This window comes from Diabrotica undecimpunctata, chromosome 5 (genome assembly GCF_040954645.1).
Source record: "Diabrotica undecimpunctata isolate CICGRU chromosome 5, icDiaUnde3, whole genome shotgun sequence".
Lineage (NCBI taxonomy): Eukaryota > Metazoa > Arthropoda > Insecta > Coleoptera > Chrysomelidae > Diabrotica > Diabrotica undecimpunctata.
The window spans coordinates 123,427,503-123,455,036 of record NC_092807.1 but is presented as its reverse complement, the minus strand read 5'-3'; the positions used below and the strand labels follow the sequence as shown (position 1 = coordinate 123,455,036).

Here is a 27,534-nt window from a genome sequence, read left to right as displayed (position 1 = left end):
ATCAAACATGGCTATCCACGAAAGACTCAGAAGACCGCAGAATTTACAGCAGACTCAACAGGGAAGCAAAGAAGGAAGTCACTAAAAGAAAAAACGAAATGTGGGAAGAGATGGACCGATGCTTAGGAGGAACCAAAGCAACACAAGCTTGGCAATTCATAAAAAGTATTAGAAAAGAAAGAAAAGATGAGGGAAATATAAACCTGATTCAAAATAAAAAGTGGGAAAAATATTACGAAACGCTATTAACAGAAAGTAGGCACGAATTTATGGAAAGACCTGACCATATCTCAATGACAGACAACTCAGAGGTGCATAAGATAAACAAAGAAGAACTGAAAAAGGAATTGAAACAAATAAAAAATGGAAAAACACCCGGGCCTGGAGACATTCCCATCGAGTTGGTGAAACATGGACCGGATGCTCTTTTGGAAAGCTTAGTGAATATTTTTAATAAATGCTTAATTGAAGGCCAAACGATTCCAGACGATTGGAATTTGGCCCACATTAGCCCCATTTATAAAATGGGAGACAGAAAAGAATGCGGAAATTATAGAGGCATTAGCGTAACTAGCTCGCTGGGAAGGTTATATGGTCGTATATTGAAAAGAAGAATAGAAGAGGAGTATAAAGAAATTGAAGAACAAAGCGGCTTCAGAGCAGGAAGATCGTGCGTGGACAACACATTTACCCTTCAACAAGTAATTGAAAAACGAACAGCTCGAAACCTCCCTACGCATCTGGTATTTATAGATCTGGAGAAGGCTAATGATACAGTTCCTTTAAAACTCTTATTTAGTGTCTTGACGAAAACGGACCTTAGTAAAACATATCTAAAAGCAATACTGAACATCTATAAATGTCCTCAAAGCACTGTAAAAACAGGAAATACTTTCTCAAGGGTATTTACAGTAACGAAAGGCTTGAGACAAGGATGTTGTCTTTCCCCCACCCTATTCAAAATATATATCCAAGAAGCACTGCACCAGTGGAGACAAAAATGTGCGGGAATGGGGTTGAAGCTTAACAACCATTATCTGACAACGCTGTTCTTTGCAGATGATCAAGTACTAATTGCAAGCTGTGAAGAAGATGCAGATTATATGCTTAGAAAGCTCAAAGATGAATACGAAAAATGGGGGATGAGTATGAATATGTCTAAAACAGAATATATGCGAATAGGCAGTGAAGACGAAGACCCGGATTTGGAAATTAGACAAATGAAAAGGTGCTACGAATACAAATATTTGGGAAGTATTATCTGCAGTAAAGGAACAACTGAACGAGATATAGACTATAGAGTGCAACAAGGCAGGAAGAGTGTTCAAATTCAGAATTCGATACTTTGGTCCAACAAAGCTACTATGAGAACTAAAATGACTATCTACAAAGTAATTGTAGAGCCCATTCTTACATATGGAGCAGAATGTTGGCAAATGACAGTAAAAGGAAAGAAAAAAGCTGACACGGTTGAAATGGACTACCTAAGAAGAGCTTGCCGTATATCAAGAGTAGAACGTATACCTAATTCTGAAATTAGAAGAAAAACAGATAGAGTACATACAACTTCTGAAAGAATAGAAACTAGACAGTTAATATGGTATGGACACGTACAGAGGATGGACGACAACAGATGGCCAAAAAGAGCTATGGAATACAATCTAAGTAATAGAAGGAAACGAGGAAGACCAGCCAAGTCTTGGATACAAGGTGTTATGGAAACCATGAAAGACAGAGCCATTGATGAAGACACCTGGAGAGATAGAAAAAGATGGCGATCGAAATGCGGGAAGCGGCAGAAGCTGTAGGATCTTCGCTTATATATATATATATATATATATATATATATATATATATATATATATATATATATATATATATATATATATATATATATATATATATATATATTTTAACATCATTGACTGCTACATGTCTTTGTAAGGTAACACACTTTTGTTGTAACTTCTCTATGGATGTTTGGTTTCATATTGTTCTTTTTAGATGAACTGATGATGCTTTCTGAGCAGAAAGCGAAACGTCTTCAATAAATAGATGAAGTAGCCACCTTCTTTGTCTTTTATTTCTCCACTTTGACCGAAAAACCCACCACTCTTCGAGTGTACCTTAGTTTATTTTGGATTGACGGTCGTACTCCTTTTCTCGATGTTATATATATATATATATATATATATATATATATATATATATATATATATATATATATATATATAGTAAGCGCAAAATACTAACTTTAGCTACACATGCCGTAGTAATGGGACAACTTAATCGGAATAAAACAACGCATAGGAAAGACATGATCAGCATTCATAAAGATGAAAAATATATCTTCAGGAATCATGATTTACTACTCAAAACCACATCCTTAGATGTTATGTTTTTGTATCTTATTATACAGAGTAGAGGCTTGGATGCTTTCTGAAGCTTCTTTACACACTTCAAAGCCTTCAATATGTGTTGCAGGCGTATTTTACGAATTTCGTGGGTGGACAGGGGTGACTAATGTTGAGGTTGTACGTAGAATAACGAAGGAATTGCGGTATTCAGATAAGTAGGTTTCCATTCACAGCATTCATACGCGGTTTTTTCCCGTATGAGGGGAGCTGTCTTTAGGCGGATTATTGGTTTTTAGCACGTGACTCGCGATGTTTTATCGCGTGGTAACTAGTGGTTATCACTGGGATCAAACAACCCATCTGTTGTGTTTTCGAAACCAATATCAGAGAGAAGTGTGAAGTATCAGGGTTGGATTAAGGTAATGATTTTTAATATTGAGGTTGAGACTATAGGATTTGATATAGCGATGTGGAAAATTGAACACGTATCAAAAAAACAAGAGGTGACGTTCGTCACAAATTTATAGGTTAACAGGTATGGCACAGTGGCACATTATGGAGAGGACTCTTACCGATTGGATTACTGAAGAAGAGAGGGTATATGGTATATTTCTAGTTAGTAGGTGGATTGGCGGGTATTTTGAGTGGGCACGCTTCCTTACGGGAATAAGTGCGTGTGCTTACATTACTAGATCAGAATTCAATACACGCTGAGACAACCCTTTGAACCTATCGGGAGATATTACTCGGTACGGTTTTTTGGAAGGTTTTCACACCACATTTTCATTTTCACATTTCAAAACTCAATAAGGTTCCCGTATATTTTTAACACCGTCAGATGTACAGGGCTTCCTGGCTAAACATCTTGATAAAGTGAAGCATATGCAACAAAACATAATTATTAAAATTAAGCATACACCCAAAGTAAAGCTGTAAAGTACAATTAGTTCCCGGTCTAGTGTTTGTTGCACTATATAATTTTAATATAATAACAGGAAGCTAACACAGGAAGGAATTAGAAAAGTGATCATTTTTTATAGTGATTTTTAATTTATTAGAAAAACAGAGAGACAAACTCTGATTATTAATATTTAATTGAAAAGAAATTATAATCATCATTAACTTTATATATCATTGTTTATATCATATCCTTCCAATTTCAATCTAAATTAACCTGTTTTTTAAACAATGGAAGTATATTTTTAACTTTAACTCGTTAACATTGTTAACGATGTCAAAAAATCAATCACTGGCCAGGATCTCTAAAACAGATTTTTTTTTTTGATATATCGTCTACCATTTTTTAGCATTTTTTTACCATTAAAATAAAAGTTAATCTTGTAAGATTGCTTTTCTTTCGACATTTAGAACCCTGCATCTACTTTAAGGAGCTATTAACGGGAGAAACAAACACAAGTTAGTATATTTTATTACAATATTTTATAATTTATTGATTCAGATTTATTAAAATTTATGTAGTAAGTCTTTCGGGTATTTTATGACTTTGTGTACGTCTGAGGTAAGCAACTCCTTCAAGATGATTCGCCTGTCTATAAAACTGTAAATATTTAAGACTGTATACATATTTTATACACTTTTTCGCATAAAATTGTACAGATTAATGACTGTAAACATTGTATAAAAAAGTCATTTTACAAAAAAGTCAAAAGACCTTTTGTGTCGTATGTGTCGAAACTGTGTGACATAAAGTGAAGACCTTGAATAGGATCGAAAAATTTTTCGTCAGCTGATACGTTTCCATGGACTGTTCACCTCACAAACGATGAAGTTTGAGGAGTGGCGTCGGAAAACAACTGTTGAATAGGTAAAACGTCGTAAAATATCTTAACTGAGAGTTAACTTAAATATAAGAGAGTGGTATGAAATACCAAACGCCGCTACTACGTTTAGATAGGTCAAACAGGGTATTTTGGTCGTCTCAGCAAAAGAGTGGTGACTCCGGTCGCGGTCTGTTTCTATCTTAAATAGGTCTCAATAACTTTATTTTATATGTATAAATATATTTAATATATATAAATAAAACAAAAAATATCTACTTCCATAATCGAATACAGGCAAACATAAATGGAAAATTAACACAGTTTATACCAGTACAAAGCGGAGTCAGACTGGAGGACTCGTTAACCTCACTTCTCTTTGTTATAATAATAAACGAAATAATACAAGCAGTCCGTAAAGGTCATGGTTACAGAATGGGGAACAAAGAAATCTAAATATTATGTTATGCAGACAACGCCACATTAATCGCCGAGACAGAAGACAAGCTCCAAAGATTGACACACATCTTCAATACCACAGCCAAGAAATACAATATGATAATATCAGCAGGAAAAACCAAATATATGACATCTAAATACCCACTACGATGTAAAATCGAAATTGATGGAAAAATAATAAAGCAGGAAGCAAGGTTTAGATATCTGGGAATATACATAACTAGTTAGCAACAAAGACAACAAAGCTTAAAAGCAAGTAAAGCGGCGGGATCTCTTAATGACATAATCTGGAAGAACAAACACCTAATACAAGACACCAAAAAAAGAATCTATAAAGCAGCAATTAGACCTACATTAACATACACGACGGAGACAAGACCTGACAAATCTAAAACGAGACGACTACTAGAAACAACAGAGATGAAAATACTTCGATGAATATCAGGGAGAAGTCTGTTGGATAGGGAGAGAAGCGAAAACAAGAAGAGCATACAATATAGAAGACATAAATCGATGGGTGACAAAACGGAAACAGGAGTGGAACGAACATATTAGTAGAATGGCAGAGGATAGGATAGTACAAATAGCACGAGATGAATCACCAAATGGACGAAGAAGTATTGGCAGACCAAGAAAAAGATGGTGCGATAATTTAAACAATTTAGGAGGCTAATATTGAAGAAGAAATAGGCTTTAAAGCCTACATACAAGAAGGAAGAAGGAAGAAGAAGATATTTAATATCACCTTGGTACAAGAGCCTTAGGTACATTAAGGTCAAATAAAGGCCTTGGGTGCAGTAAATACAATAGGCCAATTGACTGCAGTGTGGCCGATGTAAAACAAACAGCTTTTGAAGAAACAGAAACAAGTTTAATGTTAATTTTGATGTTTAACTGATTTAGTAGTAATGTTCTTTTTAACATTGATAGAAAGTTAGAGACTTGCTTAATTATCTGTGCTTTTCATATAAACCCTACAATATATATTTCCGCTATTATTTCCTTAGTAATAAATTTAGTGGAAGAAGTCTCAAATTTCACGAATTCTAAAAATTAGATTGATCAACTGCTTAATATTTCCAATACTGACATGCGGATGTGAATCTTGGACCCTACGAGAAGCGGAAAGAAGAAAGATAGACGCCACTGAAAAGTTCTTTTGGAGAAGAATGTTACGAATTTCGTGGACCGATAACCAGGCAAATAGTTTTATTTTTAAAAGAATTAACGGCCAGATACGTTTGGCCCCAGCAAAGACAATTAAAGTATTTTGGACATGTTATGACAGTAGACACAGAAAATATGGAAAGACTTATTATCCAAACGAAAATCACGAGAAAGATCCCCAATAAGATGGATTGACCAAATTAAAGGAATATGCAAAATACTTATGTATGAGTTAAAAGAAATGACCAGAGACACAGACCACAGATACACGATATCACGATGACCACTACACTCCCTCAGGGGGGTCAGGACTGAAGAGGCATGTGCTGTATTTAAAATCTGTCCAGTACATATCGCTTATTTCCTTGATGACTAAGGACATTTTTCTATTTATTTCTTTTCAGTATCTACTGATATTGTGGATCCTGCCGGATTCGTTAATTATTTTTACATTCCAGGTTTTCAAGTTTTTTATAGTTGTCAATAGCCATATCACTGATAGTGCTCGCGGTGATTTTCCGTTGCATTTCTTAAGTATTGTTCTTTCGTGAGAGGTTTACTCTTCCAGAATAATATTGCATATAATGCATTAGTGTTTTATGAGATATTTAAGTTGGGAAAATTTACCCGGATTCTTCAAGAAGGGTTTAGGGAAAAATCGTATATCGCATAGGCAGTGTAGCATTCCTGAACAAGATCTGTTTTCTAAAGGGTTTGTAAAGAGTATCTATTCGCTACCTAGTAATATTGTAATTACTACCAAAATAAGAAGGAAACCAAAAGTAAACTTACCAAAGTAAGAAAGGAAAATTATTTGTTTAAAACCTTCCAATATTTTACTGATCTCTATGAATTCAAATAAAGTTAGGTAAATCTTTTATTTCATATATGTAAAATTTCAAAGTTACGAAAGGCTATTTTATAAAATTCTACATATGTGTAATCTATCTTTACATATGTGTTCGAAAAACGTCATCTTTTTTATTTGCTTCCTTTAAAGAGTATTTAATTTTTTCCTGAAAAACAATTGATTGATTAATCGTTTTCTAAAGTTAAATAAAAATAGTCGCCATATGCATGCATATATCTCCAAATACTTGAGATCACAGACGGTTTCATCGAAGAAGAAAGTTGTTGAAAACAAGTTCCGTTAAGATTACATCTAGGTCAAATCCAATGAAATTTTGATTGTTATGTACATCTCTTAACTATCACTTTTGCTAATCATTATTAATTTTTTGAAGGAAAACTATATTTTTATATTAGAATCCATAAGCGTCGTGCCAGGCTGGATAAAAATTATAAAACTTTTACATAGATAATTGATTTGTTTAAACCGATTCATTCAAAATATTAATAAAAAATAAAAAAGGGATAAGATATAACAAATGGAAACAAAAATCAAGGAAATTAATGCGTCGACCAATCCTGTGCATTTGAAACCGGATTTAATATTGCCAGGAATACTGGAGTAGCAGCAATTTCCCATGGGGGTAATCCTAATAAAGGCAAATTATATATTGCGATGGTCTGGTCTAATAAGATGAAAGACAATAAATCACCAGGAGATGATGCACTAGTAATCGAATCTCTCAAGAACGGGAGCCAGACTGATCTTCAAAATACAAGAACTTTTTAACTTATGCTTACGAGAAAAGTCGATCTCATCTAAATGAAATAAGGCAGTAACGATTCTGCTACACAAAAAAGGAGATAAAACTGACCTAGAAAATTATGGACTTATTAGCCTGTTAAGCCATATGTACAAACTGTTTACAAAAATCATAACAACGAGATTGGATAAAAACTAGATATGTACAGATAGCACATCAGAGGGTAAACGGGATTTCAATCAAAATTTGGCACCAACGACTACCTGCAAACGATAAAACAACTCATTGAAAAATCCATAGAATACAACAGACCTTTGGTATTAGTGTTTATAGATTTCCACAAAGCGTTTGACTCGCTAGAACTAGATAGTCTAGTTGAAGCATTAAATAAACTTCGACATACTATCACCAAAGCTGAGTTCAAAAATGAGTTTTTTATTCATTTTACTTAAGTTTGTTACAATTAAACCAGGATTTAACTTTTAGTTCTAATAAATGGGTTAAACCTTCTGAACCAATTTGGTTACTAGGTGTTACTGTGGAACTAAGGTTGAATTGGTCGCAACAAATTGGAGGACTGTGTAAGAAACTCGCCTCACAGATTATTGCCAGGCGTATTCTGGCTACGTTTAAGAGCCGCGATATCTATAAATACGTCAGTTTATTTTGGAATGACTCATAGTTTCTTGAAATATTGTATAATACTAATCGTGTCATGCATATAAGGTTTCCATTCAGTGGCGGATCCAGAAATTTTTGTTAGGGGGGGTCATGGGTCTTGAGAGTGATTTTGATACAGGATTTAGATTTTGATATAGGTTTTAGATTTTTGCACCTTTACGATTGATATGCTTTGTGCCTCATGTAAGGGAACCATTTTCTCAATAATTATTTTAAGCGATATATTAAATCAATAAGAAGTTATTAAAACCCAAATACCCTACGGGTTCAAGAAAGAGTACAACATTAAGGGGTCTTAAACTTAAACAAAAAAAAATAATTTAAACCCACATATTCTATGACAGTAAAATCAAGTGTACATGACTATTAAACCAAAGGAAAGTTATTAAAATATAAATACTGAAAAATCAAGGACTGTTAATTTAAGCTCGCTATTTTAAAGACAATTAATTTAAACCCATCTATCCTATAGCTACAAAATCAAGAACAAACCAAGGATAAATAAGTACAAACCAAAGTTAAATAATTTAAATGCAATAACTCAATGTAAGTGTAAACATTAATGAATGTTTTTAACATTCCTAATAAACTCTATCTTATCGTTATATCCGATATCAATTTGTAAAAACAATCATTTATTCCTTATTGCTATACGGAGTGGAAACATGGACTTTCGGAATTACAAGTATGAAGCGTATAGAAGCCTTTGGAATGTGTTTTTGCAATGCTGAAGATTTCGTAGACAGAGCACGTGACCAATAACGAGGTGCTGAGAAGAATGAGGACTGAGAGAGAAATCCTAAATATTGTAAACAACAGAAAAACGGGTTATCTAGGACATATTTACAGAGAAGAAAAATATAACTTTCTACGACTCATACAGGAAGAGAAAGTAGAAGAAAACAGAGGTCCAGGAAGAAAAAAAATACTCCTGGCTGAAGAATGTAAGAGGCTGGACAGGCATGGACACACATTCGATATTAAGAACAGCTCAAGATAGAGATCAATTTGCTGTAGTTATAGCCACCCTTCCGTAATGAAGAAGAAACCTTAAGAATAAGTGTAAACAGCATTTTATTTAAATTAATTTATTTAACAAAAAACATAATATAATTAAGGAATAGGTATTTCTATAATTAGGCATATTAGGCTATAAGTGAGTGAAATATTTTTTTACTCGGTATTGCAATTTTTCTCACGAATTGTCAGCAACGGCCGGCAACGAGTGGTAAATAAAAGTTCAGTGATTAAAAATAAAAGGGAAGACAATTGAGATTTGATTTCACGTATACTGCGTCTGTGTATCCGCTTATACGTATTTTACCCTAAAAGGGATCTTCGGAGCGGCTATCCACAAACGCTCTGAACGTGAAAACAATATTTCCTGTTATAGTAGAAGCAACACTAAAATGGCTTCGATCTGGACGCAATAGCGACATCTGATAAATAAATCCGTAAACTAATTTTCAAAACGAAATTCAGATTTCTGATTTAGAAGGCACAGATTACATAACGTATCAGACGGAGCTAATGCAATAACAATATTTATTACTTTGATATTTTTTATAGATAAATTATAAAATGCAGCACACAGTCTCAACAATTATAATACATATTCAAATTACAAACAACCAATTCGTAGACAAAACTGAAGATAAGCAATACTTAATACAAAATAAAAAGGTGCTGATTTCGTGCGAAAAGTCATGTCATGTACATTGAATGAGCAATAATGTGTGGGCGGTAATTCTATCTCATCGATAATCGAACGATTATCTGGCACTCAAATGACGAATTGACAAAATTTGAAAATTGGGTAACTCTGAATTTGTGGAAGTCTTAGTCGAGGTATTACTGTATTTAGAATTGTTGATTTTTTTAAAGAGCAATTTAAAAAGGCTTGCTTATAATTCTACACTTACCACTAGAATTAATGAGTCTGAATAATTTCAACTCTTGACTTCTTGCTTATAGGATTGATGGGTTTTAAATTATTTTTTTTTAGGATTATTTGATAGATATTTAATTTTGTTTTGAGGGTGGTCATGACCCCCGTAACCCCCCCCCCCCCCCCCCCGACTTGGATCCGCAACTGTTTCCATTCTACAAAAAGCAGCAAAAAACACAGGCTGATCAACATCAGTATAATACAAGGAATAAAAGTAATATCATTATACCATATTCCACATTATGTGTCACCTAGGTTATTATAATAGACTACGATCTGTATAATTCTTTTTTAAACCTAATAAAAATATGTTTTTTTTTATTTTTAAATGTCTCGACAAGAAAGTCCATTGGTACAGTACAGTTAATTTATTCTGAGAAAGTACAAAACAGCTAATAAATTTTATTAAAAAGATTAGTGTCTTTGAAGAATTGTAGCACTTTTGTTGTATTTACTTAAATAGTTTAGAATATCTGCAGGCAATGTCTGCAGTAATTTTTCCGGGCAAAGCTGGCGCACCTACTGTTGACAGTTCGTTAATATATGGTTTACGGTAAGGGCACAATTGCACTTGACATACTGGACGTTCATCGTTGGTCATTAAGTACCCATGTATCAACTTTGTATGGCCGATTCTACAATGACTAAACAGCTTCTACAATGACTTAAACAAAACATTCAATGAAACTAAAAAAGAAGAAGTAAATTTGATTTTAGATGACTTCAACCCGAAGGTAGGGAAAGGAAGAGATGGAGAAGTAGTAGGAGAACACGGACTGGGAACATGTAATGAAAGAGGTCAAAGACTAGTTCAGTTTTGCAAAGATAACGAACTCATTATCAAAAACACGTGGTATAAACTTCCAAATCGAAGAATATATACATGGAAAGCACCTAGAGATGATGGTGAAATTATAATAAGAAACCAAATATATTACATAATAATAAATCAAAGATTTAGAAATGCCATAATATCAGCTAAAGCGTGCCCAGGAGCAGATATAACAAGTGACCACAATCTAATTCTAGCAAACATGAAACTCAAGTTAAAAAAGTTAAAAACAACTGCCAAAACACCGAGAATTAATCTGAGAAAACTAAAAGAAACTGATATATACCAACAAATCAAAGAACAAGTGCACAAAGAAGTTCAGGAAGTAGAAAGGCAAAAGCAATTGACAACAACAGATAAATGGAGGAAAGTAGAGATCTTGAGAAATATCACAAAACAAAAATTTCAAGAAGACACATCATCTAAAAATAAACAATGGATCACACAAGAGATAAAAGAACTGATGACGGAAAGAAGGGCACACAAGAATAAAAACGAACCGTACAAAAAAAATAATATAATAATCAATCAAACAGTCAAAGAAGCTAAGGAACTGTGGCTATCAGAAAAGTGTAAAGAAATAGAAAGGTTAGATAAACAACATGACAGTTTTAACATACACCGGAAAATCAAAGATACAGCTGGCATATACAAAAAGAAGAGTATTGGAAATATCATGGATAAAAGTAACAAGATAATAACGGAATGTACAGATAAACTAAACAGATGGAAAGAAAACATAAAAGAGCTATTCGAAGACGACGAGAAAATTTAGGTCATTGAACCAAGAGGAAGAAATGGGCCACCAATCACCAGAGACGAAATTGAGAAAGCGCTAAAACGTATAAAAAATGAGAAGGCCATGGGACCAGATGAAATACCTACAGAAATCTTAAGAATATTAACAACAAATCATATGGGCACAGTAATAGAATTATTTAATGACATTTATTATACGGAAGAGATTCCAAAAGAATGGTTAATGTCAATATTTATTCCAATACCCAAAAAATCAAACGCAATGAAGAGTAAAGAGCACAGGACAATTAGCTTGATGAACCATATTCTAAAAGTGTTCTTACGTGATACACGAACGTATCTATAAAAAACTAGATGATAGAATAGCTGAAAACCAACTGGGATTCAGAAAAGGCTTTGGCACCAGAGAAGCATTATTTACTGTACAAACACTAATCGAACGATGTGGAGATGTCAATTGTGACGTATTCATATGTCTAGTCGACTTCGAAAAAGCTTTCGTCAAAGTAAAACACCGAAGAATGGCAAAAATACTGCAGAAGACAGAATTAGATGACGAAGACGTGAGAATCATTGCCAATCTATACCGGTGTCAGAAAGCCATAATACGAATAATGGTGGTGTAAGACAAGGATGTGTGCTTTCTGCTTTACTTTTTAATATGTATTCAGAAGAATTGTTTAAAGAGGCATTAGAAGACGTAAATGAAGGCATATTTATTAACGGAGTACTTCTGAATAATCTTAGATACGCAGATGACACAATACTCCTTGCAGACAGCAGAGAAGGATTACAGATCTTGGTTGATCGCATTACCCAATACTGCGTAAGGAATGGAATGGCACTGAATACAAATAAGACAAAAATCATGGTGGTAAGCAAGAACAAGATTGAGGAAGACAGTGTTTATGCTAAAGAAAAACTTTTAGGCAGGGTGCTTATCTAATCAGTACTTAGGTTGCGCACTAAATGAAGAATGGGATAGAAGTACGGAAATAAAACGGCGTATTGAGATAGCTAGAAGTGCCTTTAATAAGATGAAAGCAATATTATGCAATAGAAAACTCAACATCGAAATTAGAACTAGAGTATTGAGATGCTACGTGTTCTATGACCTGTTGTATGGAGTTGAGACCTGGACAATTACAGAGGCGACAGAGAAAAAACTCATTAACTTTGAAATGTGGTGTTATCGAAGAATGTGGAAAATATCTTGTACACAACACATAACAAATGCGGAAACGGTACGAACAATGAAAAAAGATAAAGAAATACTCAACACTATAAAGAAAAGAAAAATGACCTACTTTGGTCACATACTAAGAAACGAGAAATACTAATTGATGCAGCTGGTCATACAAGAGAAGGTGGAAGGTAAAAGAGGACCGGGGAGAAGACGCAAGTCCTGGGTGAAGAATCTGAGACAATGGAGTGGGAAAACGTCAATAGCACTTTTCAGAACGGCTGCAGATAGAGTCAAATGGGCCATGATGATAGCCAATGTCCTTAGGGATGGGGTACGTTAAGAAGAAGAATGGCCGATTCGTAGTCTTCTTATTATCTGTGAATCGTTACGAATGAGGTGAGTAAGACTTGACCGAGTAATATTTTAGGTTGAATTCTGCGTAGGGATGTATCACAGTTATTCCAACGAGCTTGCCACGATTCTAGGATTGACTTTTTAAACTTAGCTTTAAGGTCGTTGTTTGCCTAATTGATGAAGTATCCGCTTCTTTAGCATGGCGATCAGCAGTTTTGTTACCGAAAAGGCCAATGAGTGATGGAAGCCAGATAAGTAAGACTTTTGTTTCTCGAGCATTACGAGAAAACAAAAATATTAATATTTAATTGGTATTAGTTCTTATACCTTACTATTAAATGTATTTTATTTCTAATGATTTTTTTTGTAACCATTTACATTACGTATTATTGTATTATTTCTTCCTACCTTTTTTTGTGCATCTAAAAATGAAAGTGTTATTTCTATTGTGACATCACATATAGTTTTTACTGTGTAAAAATTGTCAATAAACATATCTACGTATCTAATAACTCAATGGGAATCAAAACTAATAACTAGATAAAGTTAAAATCTAATAACTCAATAGGATTTAATAATGTTTATCGTTGCGCTCCATTGACTAATATGTTTCTCTTTATTTATAGAATTGTATAACAAAACCTTTTTATCATTGTGTCATTATTTCAATTGAAAGTTCAAGAAGGGCATTCATTCTAAACAAGTTATTTTAGGATTATAAACTATAAGTGTGCCAATTATTAAATCTTCGCAACAAGATGTAATACACTGCAAGAGGCACCTATAAGGAGAAGATAAATTATAGTGACATACATAGAACATTTTTTTTTAAAAGTAAACGGAAAAACATCAAAACTAATGTCGAATATTAATAACTACCGGTTTGGTATAATGGTTGTATATATAGAATATATAAAAATGTCAACCGCGAAATGTATATACAATTAAAAATTATATCTTATATACTAAAAGGCTAAGCCCTTTTCTTGTGCGCAATACTCCTCCTAAACGGTGATAGATATTAGGAGAATAATTTTTTCGAATAATTTAACAGATTGTTGAGTAGATTCCTCCTAAGGTTTTGAATTTAAAAAATTCGAACCGGTTTAAAAATGGCGGCCATAAAATGAATTTTTCCTATAGTAAAGTATAGGAATTTTACAGGTTTCATTCTTCAAAATTTAAAGTCCTAATTTTCAATGTATTTTTAAAATATGCCCGCGTCTACTTTTTTCTTATACTTATGTTATGTATGTAAAAAGTTACTTCCGGTTTTACTTCCGTTTTTTATTTAAGAGGGGCGGAGTCTAACAATCATATTGTTTTCGTTTCCTAATGTAAATCTTCCTGAATAACCTAAAAAACTACTGTATCGATTTTCAATTTAAAAAAATTGGCGTCGATACAGTTTATTTTTAGGATTTTTGGAACATTTACACCAGGCGACGAAAACGATGGATCGTTAGACTCCGCCCTCTTAAATATCAGCAAAAGTTACATCAAAACTCGATGTCGAGTTGGTCCGCTAGCGGTATACTATATATAAATATATTAAAATCCATTTCTCATTCAATATTATACACAATGCAACAACGCGTCAATTCTCGAATGCTGGAATGCACCAACAAGTGTTTCCACTTAAGGAATAACGATAATGACCACTCAAAATTCAGGATCCTCCTGTCTCCGATTTTAATTTATGGGGTCTGTTTTACACTATCTGATGAGTTGGTATTTTTTTATTTTTATGTTTAGTAAGAAAGTATTCTGTTTCCAACAAGTGCAGCGTGTGTGAGGTGTTGTGATTGATGTTTAGAGATTTAGACTACGTTTTGAGTTTAATACTTGAAGAATTAAATAATGAGGTAAGCATTACTTTGTTTTTAATTTATTAATTAGAAATATATTATTAATTTTGTTGGGAATAAGCCACAATTTTACTTTAAATTAGGTTTATTTTAAATAAATAAATAAAAAATAAACTTATTATAAAGTAAAATTGTGGCTTATTCTCAAAAAAGTGGAATAGTAGGCGGTAGTGTAGACTAGCGCAGCATCATACTGTTTTCTGTATTTTTTAAATTTAAATAATATTTAAATATAAATTTAGTTAGTTAGTTAGTTAGAGTTCTCAAACCGACTTCTTTTTCTTAAACGTGGCATTTTACAATCTAAAATATGCAAAAAAAAGTTACTTCCGGTTTTACTTCCATTTTTTATTTAAGAGGGGCGGAGTCTAACAATCATATTGTTTCCGTTTCCTAATGTAAATCTTCCTGAAAATCCTAAAAAACTACTGTATCGATTTTCAATTTAAAAAAATTGGCGTCGATACAGTTTACTTTTAGGATTTTTGGAATATTTACACCAGGCGACGGAAACGATGGATCGTTAGACCCCGCCCCTCTTAAATATCAGCAAAACTTACATCAAAACTCGATGTCGAGTTGGTCCGCTAGTTAATTCTAAGCGCCCTTTTATTTTATTTGCTAATTCAATTAAAGGTCAACAAAGCTAAAACTGTGTTTGTATGTAATTAGCAGCTCGCGACATTATTTCTAAGTTAAATACCTGAAAGTTACTTAAATACATATGTAGGAATGCTAGCAGAATTAATAAATGTTTTGTTAAATTATTAGTTGAGTTCTATTTTTATATTAAGATTAAGTTAATTAAACTCAATAAAAATTCAAAAAGTAGATAATACATATTATGCCAAAAACAAACATTAGCTGAGTGGGTTGCACTTGTGTCGATTATTTTCTTTCAGGGCCCTTGTGACATACTATAATTTTCGTTGTGTTGCCAGGCGTCAAAATGAACAAAGTGGATGGTTTGCCTACACGTCAAAATACTACGTACAATGAACCATGAGAAAAACAATTATTTTCTATATTTAGTCCACAAACATTCAAGAATTGACCTTATCATTTGTTTATCGTCATGGCGAAAGTATCATCTCACTTGAGAAAGGCGCTCTGCCGAAAGAGCTGTAGTGATAAGATCAGAAAACTGAAGTTTTCAGTGTTTTATTAATACATTAAATGAATTTCCATCAAGTAGCGGTCGAATCCATCACTTAAAAAATTTATAATCCTAATTATTTCCAGTCTCTTTTATTATTATATAACTTTCTTAACTCGAAAGTAACATCACTTGAATCGGCTGAGAATAGAAAGAAAAATACTCACATAAATTCGATAGAGCGTAATGTTAATCAAATCAACTGAATCTTAAATAAAAGAGGGCTCCATATTTAGATGTGGAAATCAGGACAAATTTGGATTCCCAACGAGATAAAAGTGATCTCTGAATCAAGGCAAGCTTGGCACAATCTGGTACTAACTTGGGATAAATTTGGATTCCCAATGCAATAACCTTATTTAGATGGAAAAAATACAAAGTCAAATATGTGAAGAAACAAAAGATAAAATATAAAGAATACGAAGGGTACAAAAAATATCTTACCCGTAATTGTGGTCTCGAAAACACAAGTCAAACTTGTCTTACAGCTTGATATACAGCGGAAAATGAAACAAAATTGAAAAGTATGCTTTGAAAATATTTAAATAGACCTTTAGTTGGTATTTTCTGGGTGGTCGGAACCTTAGACATATATAACACAAAATATACTGACTGCTGCAATACAGTCGCGATCCCTCAGCGATACAAAAGAAACTGACGCAAAGCAGCCCCTGCATATCTCTCTAATGGGTCGGGTTGATCGACCACGTGACCTTCTCATTGGTCATTTAGGTCACGTGGTCGATAAACCTAGCAAATTAGAAAGAGATGCGGGGACTGCTTTGCGTCAGTTTTCCGTGTCGTACTGGGGGAACGGACTGGTATTGCAACGATCAGACTATCTTGTATGATATGTCTATGCTCGGAACAGACGGAATTTAACCTAACGGTAAGTACTAACTTTTTCGTTAGTACTAAAGCAGTAAATTCTTTAAACGGATTATGCGACTTGTTTGAATATTTGCAAACAAAACGTAAAGGGACAGAGCTTTACTTGACAAAGGCATTTTATTAGCTCAATACAATCTCCAATCATGAATACCTACTAACTATTATCTAGGAGGCTGTATACGTAGAGGTCACCGGCTGACAATAAGGATAATGTGGTACGAATTCGAATAGACTACATTAAAATTAAAGACGTTTCAGAAATTTCATCACATCCGGGGTCAGACGTACACTCGGATCACATTTTGCTTCCATCAATCATTAAAATAAATTTAAAAATAACAAGGAACAAGACAAAATCCACAAAGAACAAATCCAAAAAATTGATATTTAGAAACTTTGATGCGATGATGAAAAAAATTAAAAGTAAAATTTGACCTCCGTAACGATTTTGTTGATAATACAGCAGGAGAAACAACATTTGGAGCAGATAAAATGTGGATAAAAATAAAATACGAGATCACCGCAATAACAACAAACCATTTGCCAGCGATAACAGTTAGTAAATATAGCTAATGAATGAGCAAAGACATAGAAGTGAGACAAAAGATCACCAAAGTAAAGCTGAATAAGCTTCAATGACAAGCATGCTTAATCATAACAATGTCGACTACCCCAACGAAGGAGGCGAAGGTATGATCATACAGAAGGCGGATAAAACGCCAGGAAGTAGGGTAAAAGGACACCGGGATCAAATCTGGAGAGATAATTAAAAATCATCCAGAGTTGAAAGTGGTACCAGATGCAATGCAACCTAAATATAATTTCGAAAAGCCATTTACCGTCCTTTTTCTAGAAAGGGGCGAATGGGAGTCAAATAAAACGAATCTCGTATTGGCATTTCAATGCTGGTATAGTGACAGCTCTAAAACCGATGAAGAAATTGGAGCTGGAGTATATGGAGTATACGGAGGAAAATGGAAAAGCCTAGTTAATTTCTCTACTAACTTCCAAGAGGAAATTTGTGTGACATAGATGTGCCTGATGGAACTAACCAAGAATAACTGCAGGGAAAGGTCTATAAAAATTATATCTGGTAGCCAGGTGGCATTAAACGCACTGGAATCAAATCGGATTAACTCAATAGACAAAAGAACAATATCGAACTGGGTGTAAGAGTCTCAAACATTCGAATGCTTTTATACACGAACATCCTAAAAGGAGGTCCAAAGATCTACTAGATATGAAGGGATAATCTTCGAATTATCGTAGGTCTTCTAACAGCATACTGTCACCTCAAGGGCCACATGATAAAAATTGGACTGACAGAAAGTGTGAATTGAGATGTCAGGCTGATGACGAGACCGCGAAACACGTTCTGTGCAACTGTTAAGGGTTGCATAGAATAAGGCTCAATACATTTGCGCATTATTAACTCGAGCCCTACGACTTTGTAGAAGTGTCACCTAAAGCCATAATGAACTTTATTCAAAAGGCTGGGCTGAATGGACAACTTTAACCTAGAGATAAACCACAATAGAGCTCTTAGGTCTAGTGGAAGGATAATTAAGCGCCCACTTATATTGAACCAAATCTAACCTGGTCCAGATGAAATAATCGGGGATATTCTAAGACTTCTGGAGGGAGACTATACAGATCCTCTTCAACGACTTTTTCGCACTATTTGCGAGAATAGAAAACTAGCTAATGACTAGCATAGCTCCATATTTATACCTAAGAAAACAGTAGCAATGAGGATGATTCAGATCGCCGAATGCAGTTTTGCAAATAATGCAAAATTTATGTAAACAAAATCCTTTTCTATGATTATATGGAACAGTGAATCGGCAAAAGTACAGATATTGGAGTAAATCCTCAGTAAGTCATTCTCATTGGATGACTGATGCACATACTCAGTTCACTTAAAAATTAAACGTATGGGCAGTGATACTCGATTATAGAATTACAGATCCTTTTTCTAGTCCAGGAAACGAAGCTTAAAATAGGACAAAACCTCGCAATTTTTTTGGAAAAGACCGATTTGCATAAAAATTTGAGATTAAGTTCAACTTACCCTCTACTTCAAAATCTATTTTGTATTTTGTATTTTTATTTTTTAAGGGTGAAAACTACCTCTTATTGGTGAAAACTACCCCTTATTTCCAAAATCTACAAAAAAGCTCAAAAAGATTGAAATTTTTTCCAGATCAATTAAATAATTATTGTCTGTGGCTCTAACTATAATTGTTGACTATTTTAACCCTTCAAAAATTTATTTTTAAGGTAGAAAACTACCCCTAATTGATCAAACTTATAAAAAAAAGCTTAAGGAGGATAAAATTTCGATAGGATGATTTAGGTAATATTAGTTTGGTATTCTTAATATAATTTCTGAATATTTCAACCCCTCACTACTACCGACCTACCCCTTATTCCGAACTCCTCCAAAAACTGATTAAAAACATTGATTTTTTTTCTATATAAAATTTACACTTTTGATAGAGAATAAACCGAAAACTATTAATTTTATCAAAAAAATGCATTGAACATTTTTTACTTAGAATTAATATTTCTACAATTTTTGTGGTTAAAATATAATAAAAAATGTCCACCTACGAGATGAGGTCGCAACTAACCCTATGGTAAAAGCGCCTTTTGGCATGATATAAATTTTCAAGTTAAATCGATCTTTTCCGAAAAAATTGCGAGGTAAAACCTTCGTTTTCTGGACTATTCCTTCGATGCCTCTCACGGGGCAAACATATCGTAATTTTTTACAAAATAAACTTATTATACTCCCCCCTCTACAGACCTTCTGTAAATGATGTGAAGGAATTGTGAACAAAAGGTAGAAACAAAATAACTTAGAAGGCAACGGAAATATTGGGGAAACCGGAAAACCAAACCAGTTAAAAAAACAAATGGTTTGACAACAAGTGCCAAGAAGAACCAGATAACAAAAATAGAGTCTACCCTAAGACCAACCGAGCAGGATGCACAAGAAGAGCAAAGGAGGACTACAGGTAGTAAGAAGAGAAGAAAAAAGATTACATAGAAGAAAAAAGGCAATTTGAGGAAAATCAGTGAGAAAGCATAGAAGGGCTAAGAAATCAAAACGAAACTCCAAAGTTCTACAGAAATCTAACCGAAATAAGCAAAGAGTTTATGCCAAGACTAAGGAGCTAAAAAGATGAAGAGGAAAATATTCTAAGTAATACGGCCTCAATCTTGAACAGATGAGTTGAATTTTTCGACGCAAAATTTAATGGCCATCATACCGAAGGAACAGATAACACCCTAGCAGATCAAAATGAATGCAATTTATTCAACCCAAACGAAAGACCATTTACCATTGAAGAGATTGCCGAAGCCATTAAAAAGCTTAAAAATAATGAATCAACAGGAACTGATCAAATTTGTAATGAGCTCTACAAGAATGGTGGTGACGCCCTGCTACAGGCATACATTTTTACTTTTGTCTGGCAAAATGAGACCATGCCCTATGAATGATCTCAAGGCGAGATATGCCCGTTACATAAAATAGGCGATTGACTTCAGTGTGACAACTATAAAAGTATAACCCTGTTAACAACTGCTTACAAAATACGAGATATATTCTCTACGAAAGGTTACAGTTTTACACAGTGGGCATAATTGGAAAATACCAGGCCAGATCCATTTCATAAAAATCAATAATTGTCCAGATTCGTTAAATAAGACAGATCTTTGAGAAAACAGAATTTAACATTGAAGCCCATCACATATTCGTCGACTTCAAGACCGCATACGACAGTGTCTTGGTTTGCCTTCTACATCATATTGTCTTAAAAAAGGCAGTTTGAGACACCCGAATTAGAGACGGCGGTACTATTTACAATAGTCCGATACAAATCTATTTACAAAGATCAAAGAAATTAAAAGACGAATAAACCTTCTTCTTCTTCTTAACATGCCATACACCAAAGTGCGTAGGCGACTATCTCATTACTAGAATTCTATTCTTGGCGGTGTGACACAGCTCGCCTGTATTGTGTATTCCTGTCCATTCTTTAATATTCCTTAACCAGGATAATTGTTTGCTTTCCTTCGATCTTCCCTTGTAGGATTAACTGTGGTATTTGAATAAACCTTACAAATAGGATATACTATGGATTCCAAAAACAATTTAACTCGAGAAACATCCAAAGAAGAACTAAAATTATTATATACAAAACACTGCCGAGGGCGGTCCTCAAATATGGGGCAGAAACAAAGACTCTAATGCAGAAGGATGAAAGACTTTTTGGGAATATTCGAGCGTAAAATACTCCGCAAAATATTTGAAGCTATAAAGGACCAAGGGCAGTGGCGCAAAATATATAACTTTGAATTATACCAACTCTTTGATGAACCGGGCGGCGTAACGTTCGTTAAAATACAGCGACTTGATGGAGTGGACACATAATAGGAATGCCATACAGCACGATTGCTAAAAAACTAACCACAGGAACCTATTGGAAAAAGCAAAGCTCGACCGCTAATTAGGTGGTTAGATGAAGTTGAGACCGACTGACGGATATTACAAATCAGAAGCTGGCAACAGGTCGCTAAAAACCGAACCACAAAGAATTGTCAAGTCAAACATGATGATAATGATGTTATTAGATTATTATGCCACCGCCTATTTATAAAATCGTTGTTTTGTTTGTTATATTACAATTCTATTTTATGTTCTTCTTCTTCTTTAAGTTGGCTAATCTTCTTAATTAAGGTGGCTATTCTGACCTTCGAGGCAGCTGCTCTGAACAATTGCCTTGAGCTGCAACCAAACCCTTTCTCAGGTTCTTCAACCAGGAAACGCGCCTTCTTCCTACGCTTCTCCTACCCTCTACTTTTCCTTGAATTATAAGTCTCAAGATGTCGTATCTTTCGCCTCTCATCACATGTCCGAGAAATTGCAATTTTCTTTCTTTTTTTTTTGTATTTTCCATTTCCCTCTCTCTGCCTATTCTCCTTAACACTTCTGTATTCGTGACTCTATCTACACATGGCATCCTTAACAATCTTCTAAATGTCCACATTTCAAACGCGTTAAGTCGATTTATTTTATTGCTGTTTAATGTCCATGATTCAGCTCCATAGTAGAGTACACTGTGTACATAGCATTTAATTAGCCTTATTCTGATAACCAATGTCATATCTTTGCTGCATAAAATCTTTTTCATTTTCAAAAAGTTCGCACGTGCTTTTTCAATTCTGACTCATATTTCTGCAGTATAATCGTTATTTTCTGTGATTATCGTTCCCAAGTAAGTATATCTTTTTACTCTCCCAATCTGCTGGCCGCCTACCATGAATATTTCGTTTGTATTGTTGTTCTTGCTAATTTTCATGAATTTGGTTTTTTTGATATTAAGAGAGAGTTTGTATTCTCCACTATATCTTAATATTTTGTTCATTATTCTGTCTAAGTCTTCCAAGTTGTCGGCTATTATGACTGTATCGTCGGCTTCCTAATGTTGTTAATTAAACTTCCGTTTACTTTTATGCAGACTGTCTCGTTTACCAAAGCTTCTTGTATGATTTCTTCAGAATAAGCATTACACAATAAGGGCGACAGTATGCAACCTTGCCTGACCCCTCTCCTTATCTCCACTTCTTCTGATACTTTTCTTCCAATTTTCACATTTGATCGTTGGCTGTAGTATAAATTTGATATCAATGTTACATCCCTCACATCCAGATTCTTATTTTTGAGTACTTCTATAAGTCGGTTATTATTATAACTAGAGGTATAACGGTATTAAGTACTTCTATTTTATGTTAGCAGTAATTATTAATAAAATTCACGTATTTTTAACAAAAATTGAAAGTAATTACAGAATTGGCTTTTTCCCTAAATCAATCTACTACACTGGCTTGTTGCGGTACAAAAAAGAGAAAGTAAGATACAAAGCAATATTCCTAACCACATACTTCTATTTAACATAAAGTTCACTAACCTTCGTATTCGTACAGCAAGTTTCATTGTCATTATCGTCAATTGCTACTTCATGTTTGGCTGCCAATGTAACAGTCATATTCTAAAACAAAAACAAAGGTGAAGAATCCAACAAGTTTCTCTTATTGTAAATTTCTTTCAATATTGCAAAATTTTGCTATTTACTCAAGGATGATGAAAAATTTGAACGCGGGTATAAAATTTTAAATATCGATACACCAGAGCAACAGCGAGATAAGTCCCAAATTTCAGTTTTTTTAAGAACATTATTGACATATATTTCTTGTACTCTATACTGGTAACAAGGAGATTTATAATGTTAATAACTGGTTTCAATTGTACTGGTTTAGATTTCGTTGTTCAGGAAAATTAATTAAAAACCATAAAAACATACAGAAATCAATGACAAATACCTATACCTCTATTCGTATCATCATGAATTTGAACTTAAGTCAAGCCCTTATCTTAAATAATTTTATTAACGATATATCTAAATGACGTAAATTCAGACAATGTTGTACTCTGCCACCAATATTAAAATTTATATTCAGATCAGTTGCTCAACAATTTGAGGTTGAACCATATGGAATAAAAGTAAATATAAAAACACTTGATGCAATTAGACATGTGGCTAATACAATACTTTTATCACATAACGTTCATCATCATCAATTGCATCACAGCTTGTTATACGCCAAAATCTTCTTTAGAACATTCCTTCATTCACCCATATCTCTGGCAACTCTTCTCTATGCCCTAACTTCAATATATTTCAAATCGTCCTCTAGGTCTAGGTTGTCTTGATACCTAAGTCTCGGCCTTCGTCTGGCTCGTTGTCCCATCGATCCTTTTCGGTCAAAAACCTTTCTGACTGTTGCACCTTCCTCTCGCCTAATTGCATGCCCTGTCCATCTAAGGCGTGCTACTTTAAAGAATTTTACAACGTCAGGTTCCCCTAAACTTCTATAAAACTTAAAGTTACAAAGCCTTGGTTCTTCTATGTATGTTCCGCTCCACATATTAACACTGGTCATATTAGTGTTTTATATTCGCTCCGTGCGTGACCATGCCAGCGTGCGTAGCGGCGAAATATGACAAAATTGGCCCTACCTTTTTACGCATAAATTATATCAAAAATGTGTGCAAATACATATTGCGTATTTAATTGTGCTAATAATAGCAAAAATAGTAGGTGTAGTTTTTATAGGTTCCCAAAGATTACATATAAATTAGAGAAAAGAAAAAGATGGATCCGTGCTATTAATATGAAAAAGTAAATATCACACAACTTCATTTTTATGCAATTGAAATAGGAAAAAAACTAAATAATTTACCTTAAATGATATTTTATAAGGCTTCAAGCTAACTGCAGAGTGCCTGATGACTTTAGCTTTTATATCGTAACTTTTACTATTACTGTTTTTAAATATATGCTCTTTCACGTGAAAAACTTGATTTGCCAGTACTAGATTTTTCCCTTTCTTTTCCGTTTGTGGTTGAAAAGATATATTTTGATGAATTTTGAGAAACCCAGTTTTAATACTACATTTATTTTGTACATAAACTAAAAAAATATAATTAAAAAGATAATTATTAATAATTGTCAATTTCGCCTGTATTTAACAATGTCAAACATATGTCATATGTTTAACCTGAAAATTGGTAGGTCCAAAACTGTCAGATGAAGGCTGTAGGTGTCGCGTCAGTCACGCAGGGAGCGAATACAGTCAGTTTAATTTTTCTGGGTAGTTTTGAGGCCGTCTATATTCTTAAGCCATAGTGACACTTATTGGAAAGCACTATTTTCTTTTAATTTCTTCTTCTTGAAAGATTGCTAAAGCTTTGAAGCTGGCTTCTCGGTTGTGGCTGAATTTGTTGAAGATCAAAGCAAAGGCTAACATAATGAGAAACATCCCTTTCCATGTACTCATAAAACGCCTTTGCTCTTTTTAATTTGTTTTTTGAGAAGGCAGCACGTACTGTAAGTATCGGAAGCAGGTGATTTAAGACCTATGTTAATATTTTACTTACTTTACTGATACTTAACTCACTACTCAGATTTAATATTAGTCACCTCCTCTTTTCCCTTTAACAGCAAACCCAAAATGCACTTTTTTGGCTATGTTTTTATTGTAGTTTCCCCAATACCAATAACAGTGCGAAAAAGCTTTAAATATACAAAAGTACCAGAGACAGTCGGAAAAAAGTATTGTATTGAGTACTTTCGCTCAGGTCCAGTTTTTTCTTTTTGTTTTTGTTTATCGACCTAGGATTATGTCTTTTGATTTGTGTTGTATGAATCAGACTGGCAATTATATTTTCTTGTCTTTTCATCTCTGGAACTTAATAAAACTTTTATTTGAAAGCGTTGAAGTAAATAGGTATTATTTTTACGCAAATGAAACGTTTATTGTTGTGCTTAAACGATACAAAAACTACTGCTCTTTTAGGAGCTACATATCTGGTAATTTGTTCACTTTTCCTTTTTACTACTGTAACTCTTCAGCTCTACACTTTCATCTATTCCATCCATTATCATTTAAATAATAAAGGAATTACTAATTGTTTTTAAATACTTTGACAATAAACCTTCAAATAATCTCAAATTTGTAATACTCACTGGGTCAGCTGAATGGCAGTTGCAGAGCTCCTATTGGTCGGTTGGAAATAAGCTGGTTAGTTTTTTTGTACCAGTTTTTTGTAAATTTACAATACATGTTTTTGTACGAAAACTTAGGGTTTTTTCTTTCTGTTCTCTATGTGTCAGAGTTAAAATACACCAGCAAAAGATGCCATAAACAAAGTTTTATTATCTTTACCTAAATTTAAAAAAATTTAGAATGTATATTGTGATATTTTATAAATATTTACATATTTTTCTTACTACAGTGTCTTGAAAAAGGAATAAAACCATTCCGAAAGCTAGACAAAAAGTCAAACGAGTGTTTCATTAACATCCCGGCCAATTTTCTGACTGCAACTCTAATAAACTGTGTTGTTTATATATATATATATATATATATATATATATATATATATATATATATATATATATATATATATATATATATATAGTAAACTCTTAAATATTGGGGAAATCTGCAAGAAATACTCTAATGTGTATCAATTGTTTCGCCGAACGTTTTCGCCAAAGAGAATTAATTTGGCTTCTTCAGGGCTGAAAGAGAATAAATTATAATTAGCTACCATATATTATCTATTAAAACATTATTGATCTTACCGTAACTTAGAATTGTAGAGTTTGAATATTAAAAAACTTTGCTAGTAACATAGTGGTGTTTTTTGTTACTATGTGCAAAAAAAAGTTTTTTTATAAGAATTGAAATGTATGGTAGCTTCGAACTTGACACGTAAAGGCTTACCCAAGGTTAATCGAAAAACCCAATGCAACTACATTTAAAAGGAGGTAATTCTTTGAAATGTCGGCAATAACTAAATTTTTGATTTTAAATAGTTAAAAGTGAGGTTCTGTTTAAGCCAGAACGCAAGCGCTGACAACTTCATTATAATTGGTATGAATCTTTATGTCGTTAAGGTTCATTGGTAAAAAACGAATGAATTTAAATCCCAGTAAAGGGAAATATTATTTTGATTTTATTTATTTAATTATATTATATTGTTCATGTATTATTGAATCTTATTGAGACGTATCTAAGAAAAGCAAGGGAATGTTATATATTTTTTGTTAATGAAAATTAATTATAAAGGTATGTTAGTTGTTAATGGATATATCAGTCAAGTTAGTAATCTGTGATATAGTATTGTTCTTGGTATCTGATTTAAGTAACAGGTGGTATATATCGCTTAGATTCTTGATGTCACTCTTAACATTAATGGAGAAATCGTTAAGAAAAATATAAGACATTTCAATGAACTCTCTTTTAGATTTATTGTTCTCACGGTGGAGAATTGTGGTGTTGGTATAGTCCATGAGATGACCAGTGGAATGGACATGTTTGGCTAATGCACAACGGTCAGGGTGAAGTCGAGAATCACTTTTGTGTAGTGTAATACGTGATTTTAATAATTGAGATGTTTGACCGATGTAGGAATTGTTGCAAGAGAGACATGGAATGTTGTAGACAATATTACTAAGCCTATCTATGGGAGTCTTATCTTTTATCTTAGAATAAAGATTATTAATTGTTAGGGCTGATCTACAAGCTACATTAAGTTTAATGTTGTTATTATTATTGCCAAAGCTATTTTCAACACTTTTCAGAATCCTTGTTAACCCCGGAGTGATATCTCTGAAATATGGTAATGAAAAATATTTGTTTATAGGAGTATCAGAGACTGGGTTCCCACTTAAGACATCAGGATCAGCATTGTTAGTCGCGAAGGAAGGTGAAATATCTTCGTCATGGATAGTATTAAACAAAATCTTATTAACTAATGGTGTTGGATAAGCGTTTGAAAACAAATCCTACAGAAACTTTTATTTCAAACGCTACGTATATAAAAAAAAGTTATTATAAAAACTTAAG

The 27,534-nt window shown here is 33.5% G+C and overlaps 1 protein-coding gene across 1 annotated transcript in view; it reads right to left on the bottom strand.

Annotated features, from left to right (window-relative positions):
* The window catches only part of LOC140441747 (progestin and adipoQ receptor family member 3-like), a 95,228-nt gene that overhangs the window by 33,551 nt on the left and 34,143 nt on the right, over positions 1-27,534 (bottom strand). The window contains exon 2 of the mRNA XM_072532646.1: positions 23,028-23,108. Within this exon, the coding sequence (XP_072388747.1) occupies positions 23,028-23,105 (78 nt within the window). The 5' untranslated portion in view covers positions 23,106-23,108. The remainder of the gene's footprint in view (positions 1-23,027; positions 23,109-27,534) is intronic.